This window comes from Leptosomus discolor, chromosome 1 (genome assembly GCF_034619465.1).
Source record: "Leptosomus discolor isolate bLepDis1 chromosome 1, bLepDis1.hap2, whole genome shotgun sequence".
Taxonomy (NCBI): Eukaryota; Metazoa; Chordata; class Aves; order Leptosomiformes; family Leptosomidae; genus Leptosomus; species Leptosomus discolor.
In genome coordinates, this window is record NC_141391.1 from 27,196,029 (window position 1) to 27,220,270 (window position 24,242).

The 24,242-nt window shown below is 39.8% G+C and overlaps 1 protein-coding gene across 1 annotated transcript; it reads right to left on the reverse strand.

The window, feature by feature from the left end:
• Window positions 1–685: 685 nt before the first annotated feature.
• Window positions 686–24,065, reverse strand: ALG5 (ALG5 dolichyl-phosphate beta-glucosyltransferase). Its single transcript, XM_086481902.1, has 10 exons — window positions 23,988–24,065; window positions 22,860–23,031; window positions 21,543–21,589; window positions 20,783–20,851; window positions 19,058–19,150; window positions 17,441–17,554; window positions 16,094–16,153; window positions 12,769–12,920; window positions 3,084–3,169; window positions 686–1,891 (listed from the first exon to the last, which is right to left on the reverse strand). Exons 1-10 carry the CDS (start codon window positions 24,063–24,065, stop codon window positions 1,779–1,781), a joined length of 984 nt encoding a protein of 327 aa, XP_086338028.1. The 3' UTR covers window positions 686–1,778.
• Between the last annotated feature and the right edge of the window lie 177 nt (window positions 24,066–24,242).

The window sequence follows — 24,242 nt, forward strand, 5'->3', positions numbered from 1 at the left end:
TCCCTGCTGCCATGTTCTAGCATTCAGCCCCACAAAGCTCAAAGATGGTAAATCTGGCCTATCTCCGCATCCCTGAAGTGGAAGATATCAAGTATTTTGTTGGACTGACACATGCACAGTTGCCAAAGGAGACTGGCCAATAAGCAGAGAGTTACTGGAGAGTTTATCTGCAAAGTTTTGAAAGAACGTTGTAGAAAATGCACAGATTATTTAAAAAGAAATCATAAATTTAGCACTCCCCTTTGAAGCTTCGGCATCCAATTCAAACGTGAATTTTTTTAAAGAAGATGTCAGCAGACGTTTACTTGTCAAGCAGAAAATACTGCATTTGAAAAAAGGTGAAGTATTTTGGTTAAAATTTCAAATAAGGTCAATTTTAAGGTAAAACATGAGGAAAATTTTAGGAATCTGCTTTTGAGAACTGGTTGGCAACTTCAGTTATAGGCAGAGCTACCACTCTCCTGGCTTGATCAGGGAAATTCACATCACAAAAACTGAGGAGCTGGTATTTCATCCTAGCAATGGCAACGAGGAGTCATGTGATTGATTCTGCAGGAGTGATGGAGAAGTATGTGCACCCGGCAAGAGAATAAGGCTTGCAAAATCAAACTGAAGATACTTTTTGAGAATTTATTCCAACACTTCATAGTTGTAGAAAACTGAGGTAACCCTAACAGGTGCGAAACTCAACTCAGTATTGTAGAAGGTATAAGAAAAATCACCAGTGGAATCACACGTGAAAGTACAACCACATACTGTTCAGTCTTTCAATCTGTTCAAATTTGTACATGATTCCGAAAGAAAGGTTGGCTCAGCTTATTGGCAATCCACAACCGTTTTGAAAGCACTGCTGAAACTTGCATACTGTAACAGAGTATGACACTACTAAGACAGACTCAAGACCCCTCCCTCCTTCTCTGATCCCACTGAACGCGTGACGACGTCAGACTGGCATGGCTAACGCACAGGCCCCCAGCGTACATTGCATCTCCTTTTTGTATGCTCTGAATTAGCTTTCCATACCCTTTTCACTACAGATCTGTAGATGCCAAGGACCCCTAGCCTTGAGCATGAGTATTAATTAGTACATACGAACAAAACATGTTTATAAAAGACAACACTTTAAAACAAAATGTGCTTTTTCTTGGACCTTCTACAGTCTGGAGACGATCTGCAGTTTGATCTCAGACAATTTCAGCTTCAGATAAAACCATCTGGAATGTCAAGAGACTACTGAAAGTTCTCAGAACTGCCTTATGAATGTTAGTGTTATAACTCAATAAAACCCACTAACGTTTCCCGTAACACTGAATCTAAACATGCATTGGTGTGAACCCTAACTGATAATTCCAAGTTGCAATATGTCCATGTATTTCCATACACCAGAGAAACAAATGGTTGTGGTCATTCTCAACACAGTATTCCACAACGCAGAACAGAGTGCCTCTTTTTAATATGTATAAGGAAATTCCAAATGTATGATGAGACAGAAGCAGATATATTTATTTGAGTGAATTTATAAGACACGTTAAAGCTACTATTTAATAAAATAAAAACCTGATTACCAGATATGAAAATCTTTTTGGAAATGCCTTCTCTTTTCAAAATGTTGTACAAATTCCCTGCTGACAATCTTATAAAAAACACACATGCTGCAAAAACGAAACATACAACAGGAGCAATGAAGAATTACCTCAGCTTTCATCACCACTTCACTTGATTGAAACTGTTCTCATGTTCCATTAAGTATAATAATATATTTGGGAAATGTAAATAACCTAATTATATTTTCTCGTTTCAAGCTTCCAGGCACCAGTCATATATCGCAGTCGTATAAAAAGAAGATCCTTGCCCATCTGCAGCCAGCTCCAAAAGGGAACTAACTTAGAGCCTGTGGTTAATGAAGAAGAAAATCAGAAGGATGTTGTTAGAAAAAAATGAGCATTGGCAAGACACACATTTAAGTAGCCATAAACCTCTGCATTCTCAGCACGTTCAGCCCCACAACCTAGACCTTAACATTAATAAAAATTTATATTGCGAAAGTTATTGCTTTAGAGTAATTACATTATCCCATAGGTGGGAGATTCTAGTTTGCAAGAAGCACAATTCTATGCATGTCACAAGATGCATCATCTTCTCTGTGATGAGGCTTTGTTCAGGTAAATAGAAACCTAAACACCAATAATTAAGCAAATGATTTCTTAGCAACTTTGTAGAAGAGGACTACCATGCTGTCTTACAGTGGTAAGGAAAGTGCCAATTTTCAGGCAAGGTAAGGAACCCCCGCTATGAAACCAAGCCCTCTTCCATCTCTGCCAACATTTGTGTTAGGTGCAATATACACGTGGAACTGCATTGCAAGAAAACATTTCTTTTCTAGTAAAGTTGCCTTAGGTTGTTCTCTACTTGCACCCTTCATCACCACTGCAGCTCGTTATACTTTCTGTTGTTCAGGGCTGCATTGAGGAGAAGCAATTCAGATTAAAAAAAGGAAAAAAAACACGAAAGGGAGAAAAAGAAGGAACTGCATTTGATGGGAAGGAGGAAGTGAGCAGAAACAAGCAGTACCTTTTCAGCTGGCTTCGCTATGAAGAAGTATGTATGGAGCTATACTCTCCAGTAACCCAGTAACACAGATCACCCTACAGGTCTGAAAGAACATCACATCTTAAGAAGAGAGGGTGCCCTAGAGGAGGCCTTAATAGCTGGGCTGAGAATTTTGGAAGGCAAGACACAGTGAAATGGAGTTGAACCAATAAACAACGGTCAGACTTCTTGCACGCTGTTTTACAATTGCAGTATATTTATTAACACGTTACAGCAAGAGGACATGCCAAAGTAGTGCCTTGTCCTGCTTTTGCCTCCAGTGGGGGTGCAGAGTTTCTCTCCCTTGCTTTCCCTTCACCTATTTTTCCTCTACCATGCCATGGCAGAAGGCTGGCAAGGACATGAAACTAAAAATTTGTACGGAAAGCAGGCTGTGTGTTATCAAAACTGGGTAAAATATGGGAAGACCCTCAGATACTTTATTCTGGATTGACACGTAAGGAATCTTATGAGAATATACACAATTTCCCTACCTTCAATTTCAGTCCAGTTGACAGCAACTTCTGCTATAGGTATTCTCAAGCGCTGAGCTATATAAAGAAGTTCCACATCAAACGCCCTGAAGAAGAACAAGACATAGCAAATACAGTCACACTTATTTCCAGAAGATGGTGGCACTGTTAATTAAATCCCTAGCCTGATTTAAGGAGGTTGGCGTTCAGTTATGAAGTTGATACCAATGCTCTACAGGTCAGAAGCACACGAAAGGGAAATTAATTTCCCTGACTGAACAGCTCAGAACATAGCCAAGATACAGACAATACTTCACTGCGTCTTGTTTTTGAAGGTGTAGGTCACGCTGCGTTCAGACCGCTGCCCACTTTTCATTCTGCCGCAATCATGCTTTAGACGTTTTTAGAGACCAAGCAGTCAGACGTGCAGTCTTGATCTACATCTCTAGTAGTGTCATCAAAGAGGATAACTACCTGCTGTGGCTTTGCTCTGATCTGACGGTTTCTCTGTGTCTAAGTCAAGAATAAAGGCGGCAGCACAGAAGCGACAAAGGATTTATGTTACTGTGCGTAACAGAACCTGAACAACAGTTGTACCTTACCCAGTGACCATTTAACTTACGACACAAACACCCTCTTGAGAGACCTGTCTTTTTTGCTGGCACGATTGTTTGCAGGTTGTGCACCAAAACGAATGGGGGAAGTGATCCTACTCTACGTCAGCTGCCCCTCCCTGACCAGTTTGTCCAAACTACACTCTAATCCTCTCAGTTCTTTGCAGAGAGAATTGTGTGTTTCGTTCTTGCAACCACATGCACAAGTGGGCCTTCTGGATCTGAGACACTGAGGCTTTTGATATTAAAGTGTTTTGGCAACCACAGCCTGTAACACTCACATAGAAATCAGCACATGAAACTACCACTAGCTACTATTGACAAGGGTGAATGCAAATCACAATTATGAAGATTCTGATGATTTTGGTTAAATTTCTTAGATTTATTGATTACTTGGTCTTTTTTCCCCTCCTCTTTGTAGTCTTCAAATGCCAGCAGGGGTGTTCTTGTTCCTTAAATGAGTTCTAGTAATTGGAATTTAAGCTAAACAGCTCCCCCTCCCAAAAAAAAGTTTTTTAAAAATACTAGTCTGTATTGGGAAAAAACCTGTCAATGCCCACCTACATCTGATTTCTACTATATTCAATACACGTTCAAACACAGAGGTTTTTCCCGGGGACCTAAACCTTGAAGGTTAAGGAACTGGAAACGTTTTAGCTGAGCCTTTGGTAAGGTTTCCAGTTTGAAGTCAAGGGAACAGATGTTCCAAACCAGCTTACACAGGTCTTGAAAACATGGCTGCGAGGCAGTCAAGTACAATTAACACTAGTCCACATTTTCTCTCAATAACTTCGTAAGTTTAGAATCTCCTTAAATTCTCATTGCTAAGTCCAAGACAATTTTCTTTTGAAATGAAAAAAAAAACCCAACTTTTGCGACTGGGAAAAAATGTATGCAACAAAAACCAACATTATTTGTTCGTGCTTCAAGAGCTGCTTGCGTTCGAGTCATTGGTAATGCCATAGAATGCTACAGAAAGAGCAGAAAGGGACAGACAGGCGATCAAGAGCAGGCAAGAAGACATACTTTAGCAGGCTGCTAGCCAGGTTCAGACGTTCTTTCCTTCCGCTTCAAGCCGCCCTCTCCTTTTAAGCAGCGCAGTGCCTTTCTGCAAAGCCATTAACGACGCAACAGAAGTCCACTCCGAAATGTGCACTTAGGTATGACACATACACGCAGGTTCCCATCGAAGCACAGAGCGCAGCACGCTGGCTCACTGGTGAAATCGTTACCAAGCACGCGCGACCCTGAACTCGCACTGCATGTGCGCGTTACAGGAGAGCTACTGATACCACTCTGGGGACAGCATTAAAATACGCGAAGGCAGTGTGAACAGAGGTTACCTACAGAGACTACAGTTGTTGTGTATAGAGAACTTAGTAAATCTAAGTTGGTAAATCTGATTTTGAACAGACTTTCTAATTGTCACAAAAAAAAGTTACAGAAATAAATGTTTTGTGTTATTTTTTACCTCAGTGAATCTGCTCCAGGCTGCCTTGCCATTTCAGTTTTCTTTAAATGAGGGTTGAATATTATTTTATTAATTACTCCACAGTCTCTTCTACTAAAGTCATATTATTTGATTTTTTGCTGACATTTTACATTTGTAAGCCAAAACCCCATGTATTCACCTTTGAACGTATATGAGTCATGTGTATTAAGACTAAATCTAATTTCGTAATAGTACTTAACTTAAACTATTAAAAATCTTAAGAGACACAAAACAATTGTCTGATGAATTATACTGTATGAGCTGCTCTAAAAATATTACTATTTAAAGTATTAGCCTAGTGAACTAACAGTTATTTGCAATGATTCCTATGGACAAGCGCTTACTGGAATGTCAGCAATCACATCACAGTACAACAACATTAAATAGTCTGGTGACCTACAGCGCTCAAAGTAAAAGATTAAAAGCACAGGAATTAATCAGGTTGAACATTAATATTGTTACACGTGGTTGCCATTTGTGTAACAGTGAACACATCCTGAAATTAAAAACCAACCTATTCAAAGCTGAAAGGAGAATGACTGCCGTAGCATACTGCTGGGGTGGATACCTCCTTTCTTCCCCTGTTCCCCACCACCTTTCAGTACACCTCATACACATGCTAGAATAGTTAATCGGGGAATACAGATCGCGCTGTGTTCAATGACACCTGTACTGCAGACCACCAGACTCAGATGGCACACAAGAACCATACAGAGGTTTCCACAGTCAGGGTTTAAGTGTGGGTAGGTCAGCTGGAGCCTAGAGGAGATCAAAGCAACACCAGTGGACGAGTTGGCGAGTGCAATACATGTGTTTTGACACGAAGCAATTGCCGAGTGCAATACAAGTGTTTGTGACTAGTTGACACCTCACAGAACCGCAGTTAGAAATAGCAGGGAATTATTCACACCATGTACTTTGCCGGATCCTGCTGCAGAGAGTGAAAGTAGGTGCCTCTGGGGAGCGGGGATACAGCTCAGAAAACCCAAGTTCGTCTCCAGCCTGACTGAATTCAGGTTCCAATCTAAGTACCCAAAGTTAGAGACACAAAACCAGATGGTGCAAACGATTTCCCCATCTATTTCTAACAGTGGTTCCATTATGTATTAATTAACGCAAACATGAAGTGTAAAATACAGAAAGAGAAACTCCTCCATGTGCCTATGTTCACACTAGGAGTACTATTGGTTAAGTTACAATTTAAGATGATGCTAGCCAAAATTCAGTTGAATACCAAGCTGGGAGGTGTTTAATTGAATCCAATCTTTTTAAAATGAACCCTTAAAATGCTTCAGCTTATAAAACATCCACCTTACAAAATTATTCTGTATTTCAAAATTGCACTGGGACTCTTTTTTTCCTCCTGGTCTAACATTAAGTGTTTCAAATACCAAAATTAGGCCTTCAGTAATACTGTATTAACTGCAATTTAGGACTTTTCTACACCCAAGATATGTTGTTCCAGCAAACTCTTAAAGGAGAGAGAAAACTTTCAATGGCTAAAGAGGTCCAAGAATGAAATGGGACGTCACGAAGGTTACACTGCCGGTACTGCTATAGCTGTAGTGGGGCTTTTGAAAGCCCGCATATGTCCGCCAGGAGCAGGACTTTTTACAAGACAAAACAGACATAAGAGCAAAATATTTCTGCGTTGTTTAGATGTTCATAAACAATTCTACTTGATGTACACAAAACCAGGAAAAAACAATTAATTTCACTGCTTGTGTTGGTCTACAATGCCAAAGGAGTGGAAAAAAAAAATCCCTGTGGCAATATGAATGCTTATTTTTCTGTAATTTTTCTATAGAGACTCACATTCAGAGATTAGTGACAAACTGGAGAAACAAGAATTAATTTTTTACATTGAGCTGTCGAGTTTTAAAGGTGAAACAGCATGGCTTGCTCAGTGCACGGGGAAATTTTTATAGACAAAAGTAATAGCAACAATTTGATCTAATCAGTGATCTGCTGAGTTGTGTAATATCACTATAAATTGCCACTTTACAAAAGTATGTCAATCAAACCAGGACTAGAAATATGTTTTGATTTTCCCCTCATTTTATCAATACTCCAGGTAGGACAGCTAACTGCTGCTATGCCTAGTTCTCCTAGGTAAGAAAAGATATTTTCCAGCTGGAAGAAATTTTTTTTTTTCTGTAGTCAGAAGAAATCAATGACTAAATTTAGGACAGGAAAGTTCTGCCAGTGAGACCATTAAATTTTCGAGTTTTCCTCCTGTGCATTAAAATTTAACATAGAGTTATATTTCTCAGGTCAACTGTAGATGCAGAACTAAAGCTTCATTCGGAGTCCAAAAGTGAGTAACTCCAACTGTCTCTATTATGTTTTTAAAACACCCCTTTTAATTTTCTTTTAAGTTTTAATTTAAAAAACATGCTCCGTCCATTTCTGAAAAACAGATCGGTGGTGTAATCAGATTCAGAACCTAAAACGCACAGCACATGCTCTCTGTTCAAAAGGTTGCTCTCATTTCAAACTAATGTCAAAACTTTGCTATTTAGAGAGTAAATTTCATGAATGTTTGGTTTGTATTCGTATATACACAGACAGCTCTCCAAAGGACAGTTAAACAAAAAAGTCAACGAGAACACTCACAGAAAAAAGCTAGTTTAGGATGTAAGCATGATTTCTTAGTCTCAAATATATAAACAGTTTCCAGTATCTATTAATTTTCAGATGCTTTCTAAACTTTAGGGTTAGATTAACAAAATATTCTAGGAAAAACCTTGGTCTCTCTCTGAAAGTGTTACATGATCCTTATCACCATAACGATAAAACAGTATTTTTCCTTGTATATTTCAGTTTGCTTTTAAGATTTCCTAAATATAAGCACCTATAAATCAAACTCACCACAGCAAGAAGAAAACTGTGGTTTCTGTTTTCTAGTATTTTTAACATTAAAGAGGTGATATTCAATTCAATGTCAACTGGAATAGAGAGAGCATGAAGAAAGCAGAAAAAAGGAAGGTCAAGCAATTATTTTTTCATTCTTAATGCAGTTGATATTGGATTATCTCCTTAGGATGAAACTAATACTGAACCTGTCAAAGATGCACATAAGATCATATAAAGGAAGGTCTTGATGTTCTTCCCTTCTTTTTTCATCTGAAAGGTGAATACGGAAACACAAGACGCCATTTTATTTGCGGTGCTGGTGAAACACTGAAAACACCATATGCATTTATTTTGGGTGGATCTGATAGCTATTTAAGTACAGAAACTTCAAAATATTTCAGTCTGTCCAACCTAGCAGCAGCATAGCCATGCTGTTTACATTGAAATATCTATTACCAGAGTGTAAGATGTTCAGCTTCCTAGAGACTGCCTTCCCAACACTTGCTCTTTGAGTGAGGGATGTTACCAGCCTGCTGAGACACACAGAAATAAAACCTGTATTATTTCTTGAATGCATATTGTTCTGCGTTTTGGAGCCCTATTGCCAATATCCAGCACTTCAGGGTAGTCTCCTACTGCCCAGTACTAATTCAGCACTGGTGCTCTCTTGTATGCAAAGACACTACTGGAGTCCTTTAGTCAAAGGGAAGAATCCTTGGGGCTTTCTGTCTACAGAAACAACGGGCGCTGCCCCAAAAGTGAGCTGCCTTAGATACAAAATTGCTTCAGTAGTTTTTATTCTAACCCACTACTTTCAGGATTTACTGAATGTTTCATCCTTTTGATGCAACTGAGGCACCAGCAACCTGACACACGTTTTTTCCTCCATATTACTATGCTATGTGTTGAATTTACCCTGCTGAACCTCAGCCATCTACAGCAGAGATACCTCCTTCTGTACAAGTTGTCAAGAGTCTCTTTATAGTCGAGGGCAGGAAATAGGCATTTGTCAGCTGCACTTTTAGAGGCCTCTATCAGGATGAAATGAATTATAATGCTAAAATTGTCCCTTCTTCTATTGCCTAAGAAGTGAGGCTAGATGACAAGTAGATGCACTCTAGAAGCGATGGACCAAATCCTGTCTACTCTGTGTGTGTATTTATATTCTATTGAGCAGTAAGCTTAACAGTTCAGGTCAGGAATTATTAGATAGCCAATTTTATAGCCACTTTATACCAACATCATGAGTAAATATGTTACGTGAGAACATAATAAATATTTAGACTAAACATTAATACATAAGAGTTCACTTAACACTGTAGTACCTCAAAAAAATCTGAGCCTGACAACACCTGAGCAGACAGGACAGATGAGGCTTCTGCAAAAACCAAATCACGTTCATTCTCTTCAAGAGCTCACCACACCCTCCAGCTCAGCAGCAGGGGAGCCCTCGAAAGACTCAATGACTACGGTGCTGTCTCTCAGATGTCTTTTATCCTATTAAATGCTGCTTGTTTGCTGAATATTCTCCAGCACTCTCCTCCCTTATTACCAGAATATCTGAGCACCGACCACACCGAACTGAATTCTTCTTTCAATACCTAACAGAGCTGCACTTCACTAATGGGATTTTAAGATTCAAAAAAAATCAAATAATTTCTTCAGATGTCAAACAGCCCCAATGCAGTGATGCAGAGGTGGCAATAAACCCAGATTTCAGAGCCTTTTCTTCAGTAGTAAGTGGTTTCTCTGCAACCTCCTGCTGATGGTCTCAGTCCGAGTTGTTCTGTGACCCAGTTAGAGACTCACTGTTGTTCCCAGTCAGTAGATATGTAACTACCACTTCTTCTCTTACATCTTCATTCTTATGACATGTACAAAACCTCCATGGCACAATGTCTAACCAGTTTTTATTTTCCTTTTTTTACACACATGCTATGCAATGGAAAGATATCAGGGGCCAGTTTCGTTTAAAATAAGAAGTTTCCATTATTTGGCTATTTCAGATTCTTACATTACCACTTACAAAGGAATCCAGCGTATGGTTCTATGGGATCAATGTTTGATGATCCTGTATCATTTCTTACTGCAATTATCCCAACTCTCTGCACACCACAGACATTTCACTTATGACTACTGTTTCCTTTAATATACCCACGCTTTCCCCACATGCTTATACCTCCCCATTTCCCAGTTTCCTTTCCAGATCTTATAAATACTAACTGGGAAAGGGACAGCACTCTGTTTTGTGCACTGAAAAGTTAGCTTCCAGTTACACATGCTGAATGGCTATCTATGAAGCTGACGATAAGCAACTTTTGAGTCCATACTGCAGTTTTTTATTTCAGCAGCAGCAATAATCTGCGTTTCTCTCCTCTACTAGGGCTTCAGTTGCCACAAAACTCGCCAAAGCTTTCCATCTTGAGATCTCTACTTTTTTGTCAGATTTCATTGAAAATTAGCCAGTAAGTATGAAAATAAAGGTAGGGAAGTACAGGGACCGCCTGAAGGACAGATGAGGATAAAAGCAAACAATATATTGCCTGTTTTGGCAGAAAATTAAACCAAATAAAAAAACCCTCTATTGTTGTTTTAAGCAAATTTGTGACTTGGAAGTATCTGAAGAGCTGTTTATTGGAAGAATTTGAGTCATTCTTTTCTTGACTAACAAAAACATTCTTCGTCACTAACCAGTTTATGGATTACTGTAAATAAAAGAGCAAAAATAGAAGCCTAATTTTATATCAGCACATATAAGCACAATGAATTAACACACCAAGACCTGAAGATCCGGTGTGTTCCACACTAGCAATATAATTACTATAAAATAAGTTCGCAATGTCCATTTTTCACTGCCTCTGTTCCTGGATAATGGGGTACAGATGACAATGTACAGCATGACTATTTTTACTCTTTCATTCCTTTGTTGCTAGAGAATCTGAGTAGCAGGACAAAGCCTGTTGAGATTTTTTTTTTAAATAAAAACCACTTGACATAATATGTCCACCCAGTAAGTACAATTATATTCAAAATCTCCCATTTACAACAGAATAAGATTGAAGATTGTGTTTTTACAGATTAAACTGATTATCCTCATTAATTTCTTTCAGTATTTCTTCTCGGAGTCCTTCATTTAGAGAGTGAAGTTAAACGGGATAACTTTGAGATGTGCATTTCTGGACTACGCACACATGTTTAACCATGTATTCAGAAAATTCCTATATATGAAATTCACAGAACTTTATAGATCAAGTTTGGTTTTGGAGGCAGCAGCAGAAAACATGTTTCTGGTTCAGTTATAGTTTTCTTTAGGGCAATAGCAAAGCACTCAGCTAGGAAAGTGGTTTTGTGAACACTGACTGCTCACAATTCCAGATTCAAATGAACAGAAGCTCCATGTTCTGCATCAGATTTGTGCACCCAAACATTACTTTTGCAACTCCACTCTGGAAGAGAAATACAGCTCAACTATCACCACCAAAGCTCAAGCTAAAACTAGACGTATTGGAGTTGACTAGGACTGCGGGATTGCACACATTTTCACATGAGAATATTGTTCAGTAATTCTGTTCCCTGTCAGCAAGCAGTAGCCCTCGAGAAATTTTCTTGGATTAAGACAATAGTTTGAAAAGATCTGATTACACTTAATTAAGTCCGGGGACTGTCACCATCCTTTTCAACAATAATTGTGGTGTAGGAAATTTACAGAAATTATGGTATTTGTGTGGAAAAAGTGTTTCAGTCCCGTAACAGTTGTCATGACTGTATCACTCCCATGACGGAACTGTTCTAGCTAAATTATAATGAAACAGAGCTCTAAAGTAATTCAAAGACTACGCATCATTTTCTACTATCTTACATCAATGAGATCTATCAGTAGTTCTCTCATGAAAGATTCCAGCAAGAAAGTAAGTTCTTTCACTTTGGGCTTTCAGCAGTTACAAACATCAGGTATGGATTTTAGGTAAAATGTTTCATTTAAGCAGCACTGAATTATGAGGTTGTAATGCATAAAAATAGATTGATAAAATTTTTGAATAGGATTAATAACTCTTAACTTTTGTTATCATAACAAAAGCTGCTCTCCTTTTCTTACTCTGCTTGCATGGCTCATACACATAAAAGGAGAGAGGACTCTCAGAAATAGGGACTGGATCACAACACAATCAAAAACTGTTAGCCTGGGATTTCTTTTAGAGGTGAAAAGTGAAAAGTTCTTGGGATTTTCTTTTTCTTTGCTCCCCTAATCAATTACCAGTTGCTCTGACAAGGCAAAACCAAAATGTCCCACTTCTCAGTATTACACAGCTCTTGCTATACCACATGCCAAAGCCAAATGGACTTGCAACGAGTCAATTCTTGCCACTCAAAATCTCAGCAATGTAGTCTTAAAATCCTTCTTGGAGTTTATCTCAGTTACTCTTTTAAAATTAAAACTTAGTAACCCCATCTGTTTCTCTTCTAACTATCATTACGACTAGAAAAATAAAATTAAATACTCAACTATTTCCTAAAGTGTATCTTAAAAATAAAATAGGATTCCTAGGAAAACCCAGGATACTTTAGCATGATAAGAAATCTAAATTGCCAAGCAAGTAGTACTATAATTGCTTAAACTGAGCAGCTAGGATTTGTATACAGACATCACACGCTTTATGTAGCAGCTGCAATACCAAAATTTCTTTTTCAAAACCATGTTCAATTAGAAAAAAAAAACAACAACAACAAAAAAGAAAGAATTTACCAGCGTTCTATATGAAGAGTTGAGAAGGTCCGCAAGGCAGCTTCTCTGGTTAAAAGTTTAAATCCACACTGCGTGTCCCTGATCTCTTTGACACAGAGAAACCACACAAGGAAGTGGAACCCATACATAAGAAGAGTTCGGAAGTAAGAGCGCTGTGGACAAAAGGCAAGAAGTTAGGTGGTTGCATTTAAGTGGTGAGTGAAGCACTTGAACAGAGTTTCAAGACAGCATTCAAAATTTGTCAACTGGAATAAACCCAGAACTTTTCAATTGTTACAGTGCAACAAAATTACAGCTGAAAAGCAGAGACTTGCCAGTCAAGTGCATGGTTAGGACGCTGGCCTAAGATATGAGAAGTCCAAGCTCCTTTTTCTGCTTTTCCTAATTCAGAACAGCTTTTAATTTTGGATAATTCCTCACTAAGGGGAGCAGGAACCTGCAACTGGATTTCAGTGAGTGAGACAGCCATAGTATCTTCTGCATGGTTCTCTGGGAATTTCCCCAAGAAGAGTGAAGGATGAGGGGGATGGCATGCTACATGCTCTATTCCACTGGACACTTATAAGCTATTTTTTTCTTCTATCTAGTCCTCTTGTTTTCCTAAAAATTGGCTGAACAAGTCCAACAAATTCAAAAGTTACCAAGAAAAACAATGGAGAATAAACCAGCAGGACTGCATAGAGACTGCTGTTCTTAAGAGTACATACTAGCTGCTACTAGCTGCTACTCTGACACTGAAATGAAAAAAAAAAAAAAATTTTCTAGTATAAAAAACCCAGATGGAAGCATCTCTCATTCAAGACTGCATGATCTCCAGAGCCTGCACGCAGCATGCTAAGGCACTTAAAGGAATGCAATTAGAGAATGCACTTTTTTGCAGTTATATGACGGACCAAGCAAAAACAAGAATAAAGCAACAGCTGCTGTGCAATACAGTATTTCATTTTATATTTCCCGCAGCGTTACACAGTCACTTCTTTTGTTCTTTCGCTTTCACAAATTTGAAAATGTGTTTTATGTCTCTGGTAAACGTTCTCCCAGCCTACTCTTTGGTTACACTTTTGTTCTTGACATAATGATCATACAGGTAAGTTCGTCCATGGAATCCAGAGGCTGGACTCTGGGTTTGCAGAGGTCCCTCCTAGTCTTTTATTCAAGACAGCTCCTGAACAACTAGAACTCTGATCCACAAATGGCCTCTGAACTCACTGCTGGCCTTAAGCTCAGTTTAGGTGACTGTATCTGGGACCGCAAGTGAAATACCATGCCAAAACTTTAGGAGTCAACAATTTAAATGGTAAGCATCTCTGGGTGAAAAGAGATGCCTTTAAAGCTAATAATTTCAAACCTCACTTGAAAAACGAGTAGATGCTCAGCTTCTTACGTAACAGCCTTTGGCTTAAGGAAATTCAAATTCACAGCTTGTGCCTCTCAGAAAACTGCTGTAGCCCCAGCTTAATGGTGGATCTGGTCTGGATCCTCTGGCTCTTTTGGTGAAGGTGAACCACTGTGTGACCACAAGGCTCCTAGTCCCAAAAGGGAAGCTTTAAGAGGCTGCATGCCTGTCAGCCAGTGAAACTGTGTATTTACTCCACGAAGAGGAGTTGCTAGGTTATGTTCATCACTCCCAGGACTACTTATGCATGTCATACTAGGGATTCATTAAAGAACATTAACAATTCTGGAGGCAGAACAGAATTCTTGACATCTTGAGACTGAATTTAAGGGTAAGATTCTGGTCTTAATAATAAATCCCAGGCGGCTGCTTCTCACAGCTTCATTCTACTGTTTTAGATACCACTAAGCCCAGAGAGAAATCCCATCTGCTCAGGGATTATTCTGCAATTTTTTTTTATACTCATTACACTACACAAATCTCTTTCCAATGTGGTAAAGGCAGTCTTTCCTTTCCAATCTAGGGACAGCTGGGTGACAAAGTGGGCTACATATTTCAAACAGAGCAGTATTACCTAACCAGCTGGTGATTCCCTTACCAAAAAGTCAGAAACATGGGGAGAAACAGGAAGCAAAGGATGGACTCATCCTACAAATTGTAGTTCTGCATCAAAAAATAGTCTTGTTATGCTTGTCTTGCTCCTTTATGTAGCAAGACCTTCAAAGATGAAAAAAAATATGAATGCACTGAAGAAAATTTATTTATATTCAGTACCTGACCACACAATGAAGCATTTTTTCTGGCTCAAATGTATCAGCTACATGTTCTCCACACAGTAGCAACATCTCCAAGATTCACTAGCTGCACAGTTAACAAATAGCTGCAGATAGTACATTCTGTACTGCAAGCACCGTGTAAAGATTTACCCTAATTTTTGATAATGATGAAGGTTTTGGATTCGGTTTTTGGTTTTGTTGGGTGTGGGTTTTTTTTTTGGATTTTTGCCTTTTTTTTTTGGTGAGGATGCTAACTTAAAAGTATTTACAAGAAGTCTTCCCAGTGAACCACTCCAATACTACCTGATAAACCAGAAGAAAAAATTAAAGATCTACCAGGGGCCAAACATTACCAGTGTAACTTCTTTTGAAATTTTGTAACTATTTTAGTAGTCGTGTATATATTTTAGAATCATTTTGAGTATTAAACATCAGTATAAACAAAGCTTACTCTTGAGAACATTCAATATGACAAGCACATCCAACGATGCTGAAAAAATTTGTCCAGCAACGTGTCTGTTGCAATACAAGTTCCATGCCTGTGCTTTGTCAACTACTGTCTGCCAAGACATCAGAAAACCAGATGCAAGATAAGACTGTGTGCCTATGCATCGCTGTTTATTCCAGAAGAGCCCCACACAGAACAGTACTGTGTGTTCAAAACTCTAAAATTTTACTATGAGTAATACAGAAAAATTACAATACTTTCCCACGAATTGAGATACTCTTCAAACAGTTTGCTGCTAATTATCCTAACTCATTTTAAACAGGTTTCAAGATCTGCAGATCAAGCTCTTGCACTGGAAGGGAATCAATAAAAATAAACTCATCAGCTGCCTTCCACTCCAGCCCCAGGACTGGTTACTAGCTACCAATTCTATCAGGGATTAGAAGCTCTGCTTATAAGATGTTCTTAACCAGGAAAATGAAATCCACAAATTGGAACACTAACTGACACCAGTTCAAAGTGCCTGAAATCTAGAACACATCCTTTGCATATGATGGAGCACATGCTACACTCATGACAAGCTTTTCCTATTCTTTAGCGTCCATTCTTTTACAAATATTGATTATTTAATTGTAAAATCTGTAGAGTGGAATCAGATAATGGAAGTATTTGACTATTAGTACACAGCAGGAAACGGCAACAAACCTTTGCTATTGAGTCCTTCTCCAGATGAGCTCTAGAACCACAAGAAATAGCCATCTGGTTCTGCACAGGAATACAATTGAAGAGTTATTACTTAAACTAACATTTTCTGAATCAGTGGAATCTTGTGCTGAGAGCTGTATAATAAAAAAACCTCAAAGCAGTATATTTTTCTGCTTCCTGTAGCTGCATTTTTTCTACTGCTAGATTCTGAGGCTAAAATCAGTCTTTTCTACAATTAGCAGAACATCTAGTGTATTACATTTTGCATATGGTGCATACAAATTGCTGCAATTTATGCAGGTCTGGTTTAGCTTGCATTGTTCCTCTGAGGTACGCATATGGTCAACGTGTTAAACAGCACAGATAAGCATTCAGCATTCCTAGGCACTTAATGGTATAATGTATGTTTTCCCTAAACATTGCATTGTGGAAGGGAGAACAGAACCAAGTACTTGCTGCACTGATGTACCTTGAAACAAATAAAATTCCATGGCGTCAGCCAAAAATACAATCTCAAATTAAATGAAAAGATGTGATCAAAACAAAAGGTTTAAAATTATTCTCACATGAAATCTCTCAAATCTATATTTAAGATGTTGGAGGACCAGCAGCTGCTGCTGCCTTCGTGGCAGAAAGCATCAGGGAAACACGGCCACCCGGCGGCTCCAGGGTCCTGCACTCAAGGACCGCGACCCTTCACACCAGCGCACCCCTTGCAGCTCCCACTGGAAGGCTGCACATCGCTTCTGGCACTTCGGGAAATTAGCTACAAGTGCCTCCCTCATCTGCATACAAGCAGAAAACAAACCTCAGTTCTTTCAAGTCAAGCACCCAGAAGAGAATGACTATGCAGGGAGCAGCTCCTGTCCCACAGGTTTTTGAATTTTTACTTTCAATAAAAGTTCTTCCAAATACTGTCATTAAACTAACAACTCTGAGAAAACAGAGCCTCTACAAAATAGGGGGACATTAAGATGAATCCTTAAAAGTATGTGGGATGACATCAGATAAAAAGAAAATACAAAACAGTTAACAAAGAAAAAAAATGGTTTTTTACTAAGTAGGCAACAGATGGTATGTATACAGAGTAGAACAACTTCAAATGAAAAACGGTAAATAGACCATTACATACTGCACTGAAATAGGCACAGGGAATGCAAAGAAATACGAACTTTGTGCAAGATACCTTCTGACAGCCCATTCTTGCAGCTTCTAAGCTTATACCTAGGTCCTCAGGCTTACACCTAGATCTTCAACCAGACCTCAAAAAACTCCAGGTAAAGAGAATTAGAAAAATCAGTCTGTATACACGTGTATTAACCTAAAACCATGAGAATTTATACTCACAGGCCATGGCTGAAGATTTTTCAGACCTTCTTCTACTTTTTCAATATCTGCAAATTTTGTAGCTCCATCTGCATCAGCCATAAGAATTTTTTTCCCTCGAGAACTAAGGACACCCTGCAATCAAAATAATCAATAAAAATCAACATCTTTGAAATCAGTATTTGTCTTAAGCTAGTTGCAAGACACTCCAAAAACCTAATAAAGTAACTAGAACAGTGGTATCTCAAACCACATTCAACACAACAGGTGAGTCTTGATATTCTGCTACTAAAAACAATTTTTCAATTTATACTGTAGTATCATCTAGAGACTTCACACACTGAATAGTGTCCCACAGTGACAGACAATGCATGAACATGAAAGGTTAACAATCCCTCTCCAAAAAAACTTGCAAACTACAAGCTTTACACACCAAAATCCCGAAAGACAACAAGTTGCTACAGTCAAGCTATACAGGGGAGCACAAAGAAGCAGTGATTAGCAGCTGCCACTGCACTAGGTAGCTTTTCTTTGTCATTTGAGCTATGGAAAGGAGGATGCAGTGCTATTTCTTCCTAACACTGAGAATTCAAAAGAATTCAAGAGATAATCTTATATTAGTTTTGAGAAGTAAGTCTTAAGTCACAGCATCACTGCAAAACATTCGTGATGCACAGGTCTCGCAGCTTGTTTTGCCATATTCTTGGTCAGACATAGTTGACAATTTTTGAAGGGGTCCAGACAGGAAGACAATTAGCAGTGGGTTTGCCACAAGTACTGTTGTAACCAAGTGCGTGTGACTTTGGAAAAACCTGTCAAGGAAGCAATAGTATATACATCCACTCTACACCCTGCAGTGCAAAAATATATCACACAGGGAATTGTTCTCCTTCTCCGGGAATAACTTCAAAATTATATCCCTTACAAAAGCTCCATACGTTCTAATTTAACGTTCCCTCCATCTGCTATAGTAATGTTTCACAAAAAAAAATTAAATCGACATACTAAAGATAACAGCTTAAAGTACAGGTAAAGGCAGTCACTGATAATCCATAAATGATACCACTGTTTTTCATAAACATAAGGTGTCATTCATCTTAGGAAAAACCATTCCTTTGAAATGTGTAACAGCTATTTTAATTTTTAGCACGCGATGATTTTATGATAATATCTATCTGAAAATTAACAAGTGAAAGCATAAATTGTGCTGGTTCTACTGTCAAGCGTGGGTGATAGCAGTTGGCTTCAGTAAACACAAACTTTGCTGGATGAGACTGTTCGTCAGCCATTTTTAAAACCACAACTATGAGATGGAAAGCTTTGCAAATTTAGCTGTATTTTTTCTACAAAAGCTTTACTTTAATCTGTAAAGGGTTTTGTTTGTTTGTTTTTTTCTTTTGAATTCTCAAATAAAAAACTCTTTATTATTGATCTTCCTGGCAAGAAAATACAGTTTCCAGTATGTATAATAAGCTCATACTGAAAATGTTTTGCCTTAATTTATAGAACCTGTACTCAATTTTCTGATAATAATTTTGTTAATGCATTAAATTCAAAATGTCAATCAGCACAGCTCTATCTTCTGCATATTTGGGCACAGGTAGTTCAGACAGAGAAGGAGATGAAAGTATCAATTACCATCCTGACTGCTCCTCCTTTCCCTCGATTTTTTACCAAAGAAAGCACTCGCACTTTGTCGCTTCCATATTTCTTGCAGTACTTCATTGCAACCTGATAGACATACAAAAAACCAGCATAAAACAAAAACAGGAATCAAGGTAGAAGTTTACATTTGCTCACCCTTTTTTAAAAAATTTAATAGCACAGAGCTGTGAGCACTTCAGTCAGCACAAATACATTGCCAGTGTTTGCTGGAGTCTGTTTGGGAAAATAAAAACCGGTTCACAGTCAACACAAGAAGACTGAAGAAGTTACTCATGTTCAGTAAGAACAGGATAGTCCCCCAAGTGATTCTAAACCCCATTCACCCAAGTCCAAAAAATTCAATACTCATGTCACTTATATCATACTACTACAGACCTTTCATACCAACATCAATAGTTAAAACAAAGAAAAATATTTTCTACTACTGCTACCTATTTCTCAGTTCTCTTGCTGTTACCTGTGGTTTTAAACAAAAATTCAGAGTGATCTAAAATCCCATTCACCCTGCAGGGATGTGCACATTTTGTTCCATGTTGTGGAGAATAGAAAGCACGAGTTTTCTCCTCTAATTTTTTCTAAAGGTTGTCTCAAGTCTTATAAGTCCAGAGGCACATGGCCATAGAGTGCTCAATTAGAAAAGATGCTGGAAGGAATGCAAAGCAGTCAAAAAATACATATGAGCAACTTCTAACGGACAAGGTTAAGGGAAGTAAATTAAAAAGCAGCATTTGTTTTTAGTAGCTAACTCAAACACCTTTCAAGCAGTAGTAAAAAAACCCTCCAGTTCACCAGCCTTCTTTTCCAGTGACATACATCAAAGTCGAAGCGGAAGAATGCTGAACTATTTTGAAAATACTACTACTGGCATGAGAATTTTTAAATGAACAATGCCATGAAGGGTATGGGAAAGAATTATACAACATCTCAGCTGTTCTGTCAATCGCAGTATAAACCAGCTATATTATAAGGCTTTTTACCTTCCTCAACTTCACATTCACATCACTATGCATACGTAGATTATTTCATGGGAAATTTCTTGAAGTTAGGATCAGAATTTTTAGAATCTCAGCTACAGGAAAATGGGTGTCACAGCTGACAATCAAGAACACTAGTATTTGCAAAAGAATGATATGCGTATGCATGTGTGTATGTGACATCCACAATGCATATAGGACAATGACCTAAGTATTCAGAAACAATTTTAATTGTCAACTACTTCAAGTACCAAAATACAAATGCAAAACACTGTTACATTTCACAAATCACAGAACGGTTTGGGTTGGAAGGGACCTTAAAGACTTCCCAGTTCCAACCCCCCTGCCATGGAGGGGGCAGCCACAGCTTCTCTGGGCAACCTGTGCCAGTCTCACCACCCTCACAGTGAAGAACTTCTTCCTAATACCTAATCTAAACCCACCCTTTTTCCATTGAAAACTATCACTAGTGTGGTGTCCTATCACTACCCTCCCTGATCATGAGTCCCTCCTCACCTTTCTTGTAGGCCCCCTTTAAGTACTGGAAGGCTGCTATAAGGTCCCCCCGGAGCCTTCTCTTCTCCAGGCTGAACAGCCCCAAATCTCTCAGCCTGTTCTCATAGGGGAGGTGCTCCAGCCCCTCATCATCTCCGTGGCCCTGCATGTTTGTGCAGTACAAAAATCCCTACCTCTGATTACCTGGTAAGACACTTCTTTTTCTTACCTTTGTAGTTTGATCTTTACTACCATCATCAACCACTATTACTTCATAAGTGAACGAAGGATCTCGTTTCTTGAAAATAAGAACAGAAATAATGCATTTCATCCAGTTTCTTAAGTAGGCAGTAGGTCTTTCAAGCATCAGCATTCTTTTCTCCCTAGCAGTTTTTGACTCATTCATGGTTGCCAAAAGACACCAATATGATGTAGTAAATTTGTTAAGACGGCATAATTAAAGAATTTTGCTGTACTTGATGTATGTTGCGTTGCATTGCATTGGCTTGTCATAGTTTTCCTCAGCTACCTTCTAGAACTGAAAAAAATCTACTTAGCTGTAAAAGATGAAAGCTCAGTACAACAGCACTGTTAAGAAAACCCAAACAAAACAAAACCCACAAACCTTCACAATGGCCTTCCTACCCAGAGAACAAATTCTAATGAAGAACAGATGCTTAAGAAACTTGTTGGAAGAAACCAGGATTTCGCTTAGAAAGCTAAATGTACAGTCAATCCTTAGTCTCTGTCTTGGAAGAGATATCATGCATACAAAGATTTTTTTCATCATATAGTAATATATTAATTTTTTAATTAATTTAAAAATACCTTCCAGCATTGAATCTAAAACTAACTAATAAGAGACAGAAGTGTTACTTCTAAGTGGCTAGGTAATACTGTTTTAACACATGCCAAAATGACAAAGTGAATAGATCACTGCCTTATTATACATAATATATAGAAAAGTAATAAATGCAAAATGAAAATACCTGTCTTTTTTCTAGATAATCCAAAGCTTCATCCATCATAAGAGGTACTAGAGAAAAGGTAGAGGTCAAGTTAGTACATTATAACAGGCAAAGCCCCAAAAGGCACCTGCACAAGCAAGCTGCAAACAACCACAAAGCAAAGCTGAGGGAATTGCCTCTTCCATACTACACTACCTTCAGTAAACAAGCTCAGCACCTACAACTCTGAGTCCTGAATGCAGAAAGAACACTGAAGAAAATCACACATGTAAGACAGGATAAAAACATTTCTTCCTAAGAAACAACTTTCCATTTTGAAATATGTATTTCTCAACACAGTATTAAAGGAAAAAAAAGAATCATTCTCCATGACTGACCCTGCAAACCAGCACCGACTTTGTCTAAGTAACCTGACGGAGAAGGCAACAAGAGAAATTCGGAGCACTAGTCAGTAACATGCCTTCTCTTACTGAGGCTGCTGGCCATGAAGCTTCAGCCAACGAACAAGAACTACGTTTGCAGGTGATTTATCTGCAGGTTAGAAAGACATTCAACCTTATGGCTGTCTTTGCAGTGCGTGTTCATTCCTGAGAACATCTGAGGTGATTATTCTGTCTCCAAGGAGAAGGACAACTAGATGAAAATCACATGAGGTATATTAAGATCTTGCTTACTGAAAACAGGTGTATGAGAACCAGGACTCAGGAGAAATGCACTGGACTTGAGAAAGGGCCGGGCCTACCTTGTGTCCAGATACAATTTATTTGTCAACATTTCTCTTAATGCAATTCCAAACAGCTCAGTATTTTCACTCAACAAGAAAAGGAATGACAATGTGAGCTACCACGTCAACCTCAAGTACAGCTTTAGAGCATCAGTATTTCTATCACATCTGAAAGCCTTCACTTTTTAGTATCAGGTACTCATATACATGGCCAAGTCAAACAGAAATCCATGAGATCATCCTTTTTTCTGCCCGTCTGTAGCTGCTGCTGTTGTTTACAGAGCGGGAAGCTCTCAAATAAATTTTAAAAGTCTTTTTCTACTTCTTGTCTTACAGCATTTACAGTGGCAATGAGCAGCCATTCTGTTGGACTTCATTAAAATAAAGAGGATTCTTACAAGTGCCCCATGCTATTTTTAGCAGCAGAAATCAAGTTACACAGTGTCTTAATTTTGAAATTCAATGTACTTGGACTGTTTTCTGGAAACCGTGTCCAAATATCAGATACATAATCTGGCCTGCCAGAATCTACTGCTAACATAAACTGACCTCTGCATTGTTAGAGTAACAACAGATAGATTTTCTTCTTTTTCTCAAAACAAGAAAAATCTTACACCGATCTTCCTCATTGTATGAAGGCACAACAACAGAGAGTTCCTTTGTAGAGGGATCATGTATACTGGGTACAGATTCTTTCCTGCCTTCATCATTTACGAAGAATTTTTCTTCTTCGTGTCGGTGAAGGGTTGGCATTTTTCTGGCAGTTACATGGGCAATCATACAAACCTGTAATGAAAAAGAAATAAGAAAAATCATTGCGCATTCTATTAAAGGTTTACCTAGCTGTTGGATGTGCTGCAACGGGCAACCAATTATATTTCAGTAATAAGATGGGTCAATGGTGCAGTACTTCATCCACTGACCAAGCCGCACAGGACCAAAACCTTCTCATGCCATTGGGTCACTCCATTTCACTTACTCTGACCGCTGTCAGCATCATCGGCTTGCTGCCGTTTTCAGCTGCAAAGCGTGCAGATGCCTCCACAGTCGTGGTCCAAGCCCCACTGCCCCTTCCCCAAGCAATCTCTACCGCACAAGCTGGTGCTGCCTCCGATCCTGCGCAGAGCCCCTGAAACCAGCGGCTCTACGTGTGCCCAGGCAGCCGTATGTGCTTGCAGAACTGAGGCTCAGATCATGTTTAGGCATGGATAGAATAAACCTGTAGAACTGAGTTTTTGCAGTACTTTCACTTGGGAACCCCACACGTGAGGTGCTGCCGGTGGGCTGCAGAATTTCACGGCCATCGAACTTCTCAAGCTCGCAGGGTGTTTCAGTCACTCCGAAACAGACGGGTCTCCCCAGAGGCTACCGGCAATGCGCCTTACCGGGGTATTTCACAAGACGCACTATAAGGACGAAACGCTCCATTTTCATCCCGTTCGCAACGCCCTTCACCCCGCGCCTTGCGAAAACGCGTTCCCCGCACAAAACCACGCACAAGGGCAGCCCCGCCAGCTGCTGCACAGATGGAGCCAGCCGCCGCCGCCGCCGGGCCGCCCGGGCCAGGCCAGGCCAGCCACCAGCTCCGCCGCCTGCGCGGCCGCTTCGGGCTCCCGGGGCCCTCGCAGGCCGCCGAGCCCCCGCGGCCCTGCCCCGCGCAGCGGAGGCGGGGCGGCCCCACGTACCGCCCCCGTCCTGGAGGGCCCCCCCCGGGCCCGCGGTGACGGCGGCGCGGCTCTCACCAGGAGGAAGAGAAGGAGGAGGGCGGCCAGGGCCGCCAGCGCCGCGGCGGCGGCGGGCAGGAGCAGCGGGACCGCCATAGCCGGCGGAGGGCGGCGGGCGGCGCCCTATCGCGCAGCGACAGCGACGCGGAAGCGAGCGCCTCACCGCTCGCCGCCAAGAGGGGCCGCCCCACCCGGCCAGCGGCGCGGGGAGCCGCCGGCGCCCCCCGGCGGCAGGGCCCCGCCAAGCGCCGCCGCCCCGATCGCCGCCCGCTG

What these genes read in the sequence shown, in the direction of transcription:
- ALG5 (XM_086481902.1), bottom strand. Translation starts at nt 24,065, where the DNA reads ATGGCGGTCCCGCTGCTCCTGCCCGCCGCCGCCGCGGCGCTGGCGGCC. An exon ending in ATTATCTAGAAAAAAGACAG is followed by an intron (nt 20,852 to 21,542) that starts GTATTTTCATTT and finishes CTTATTTTCAAG; the next exon opens with AAACGAGATCCTTCGTTCAC. An exon ending in AAAATCTTCAGCCATGGCCT is followed by an intron (nt 16,154 to 17,440) that starts GTGAGTATAAAT and finishes ATTCCTGTGCAG; the next exon opens with AACCAGATGGCTATTTCTTG.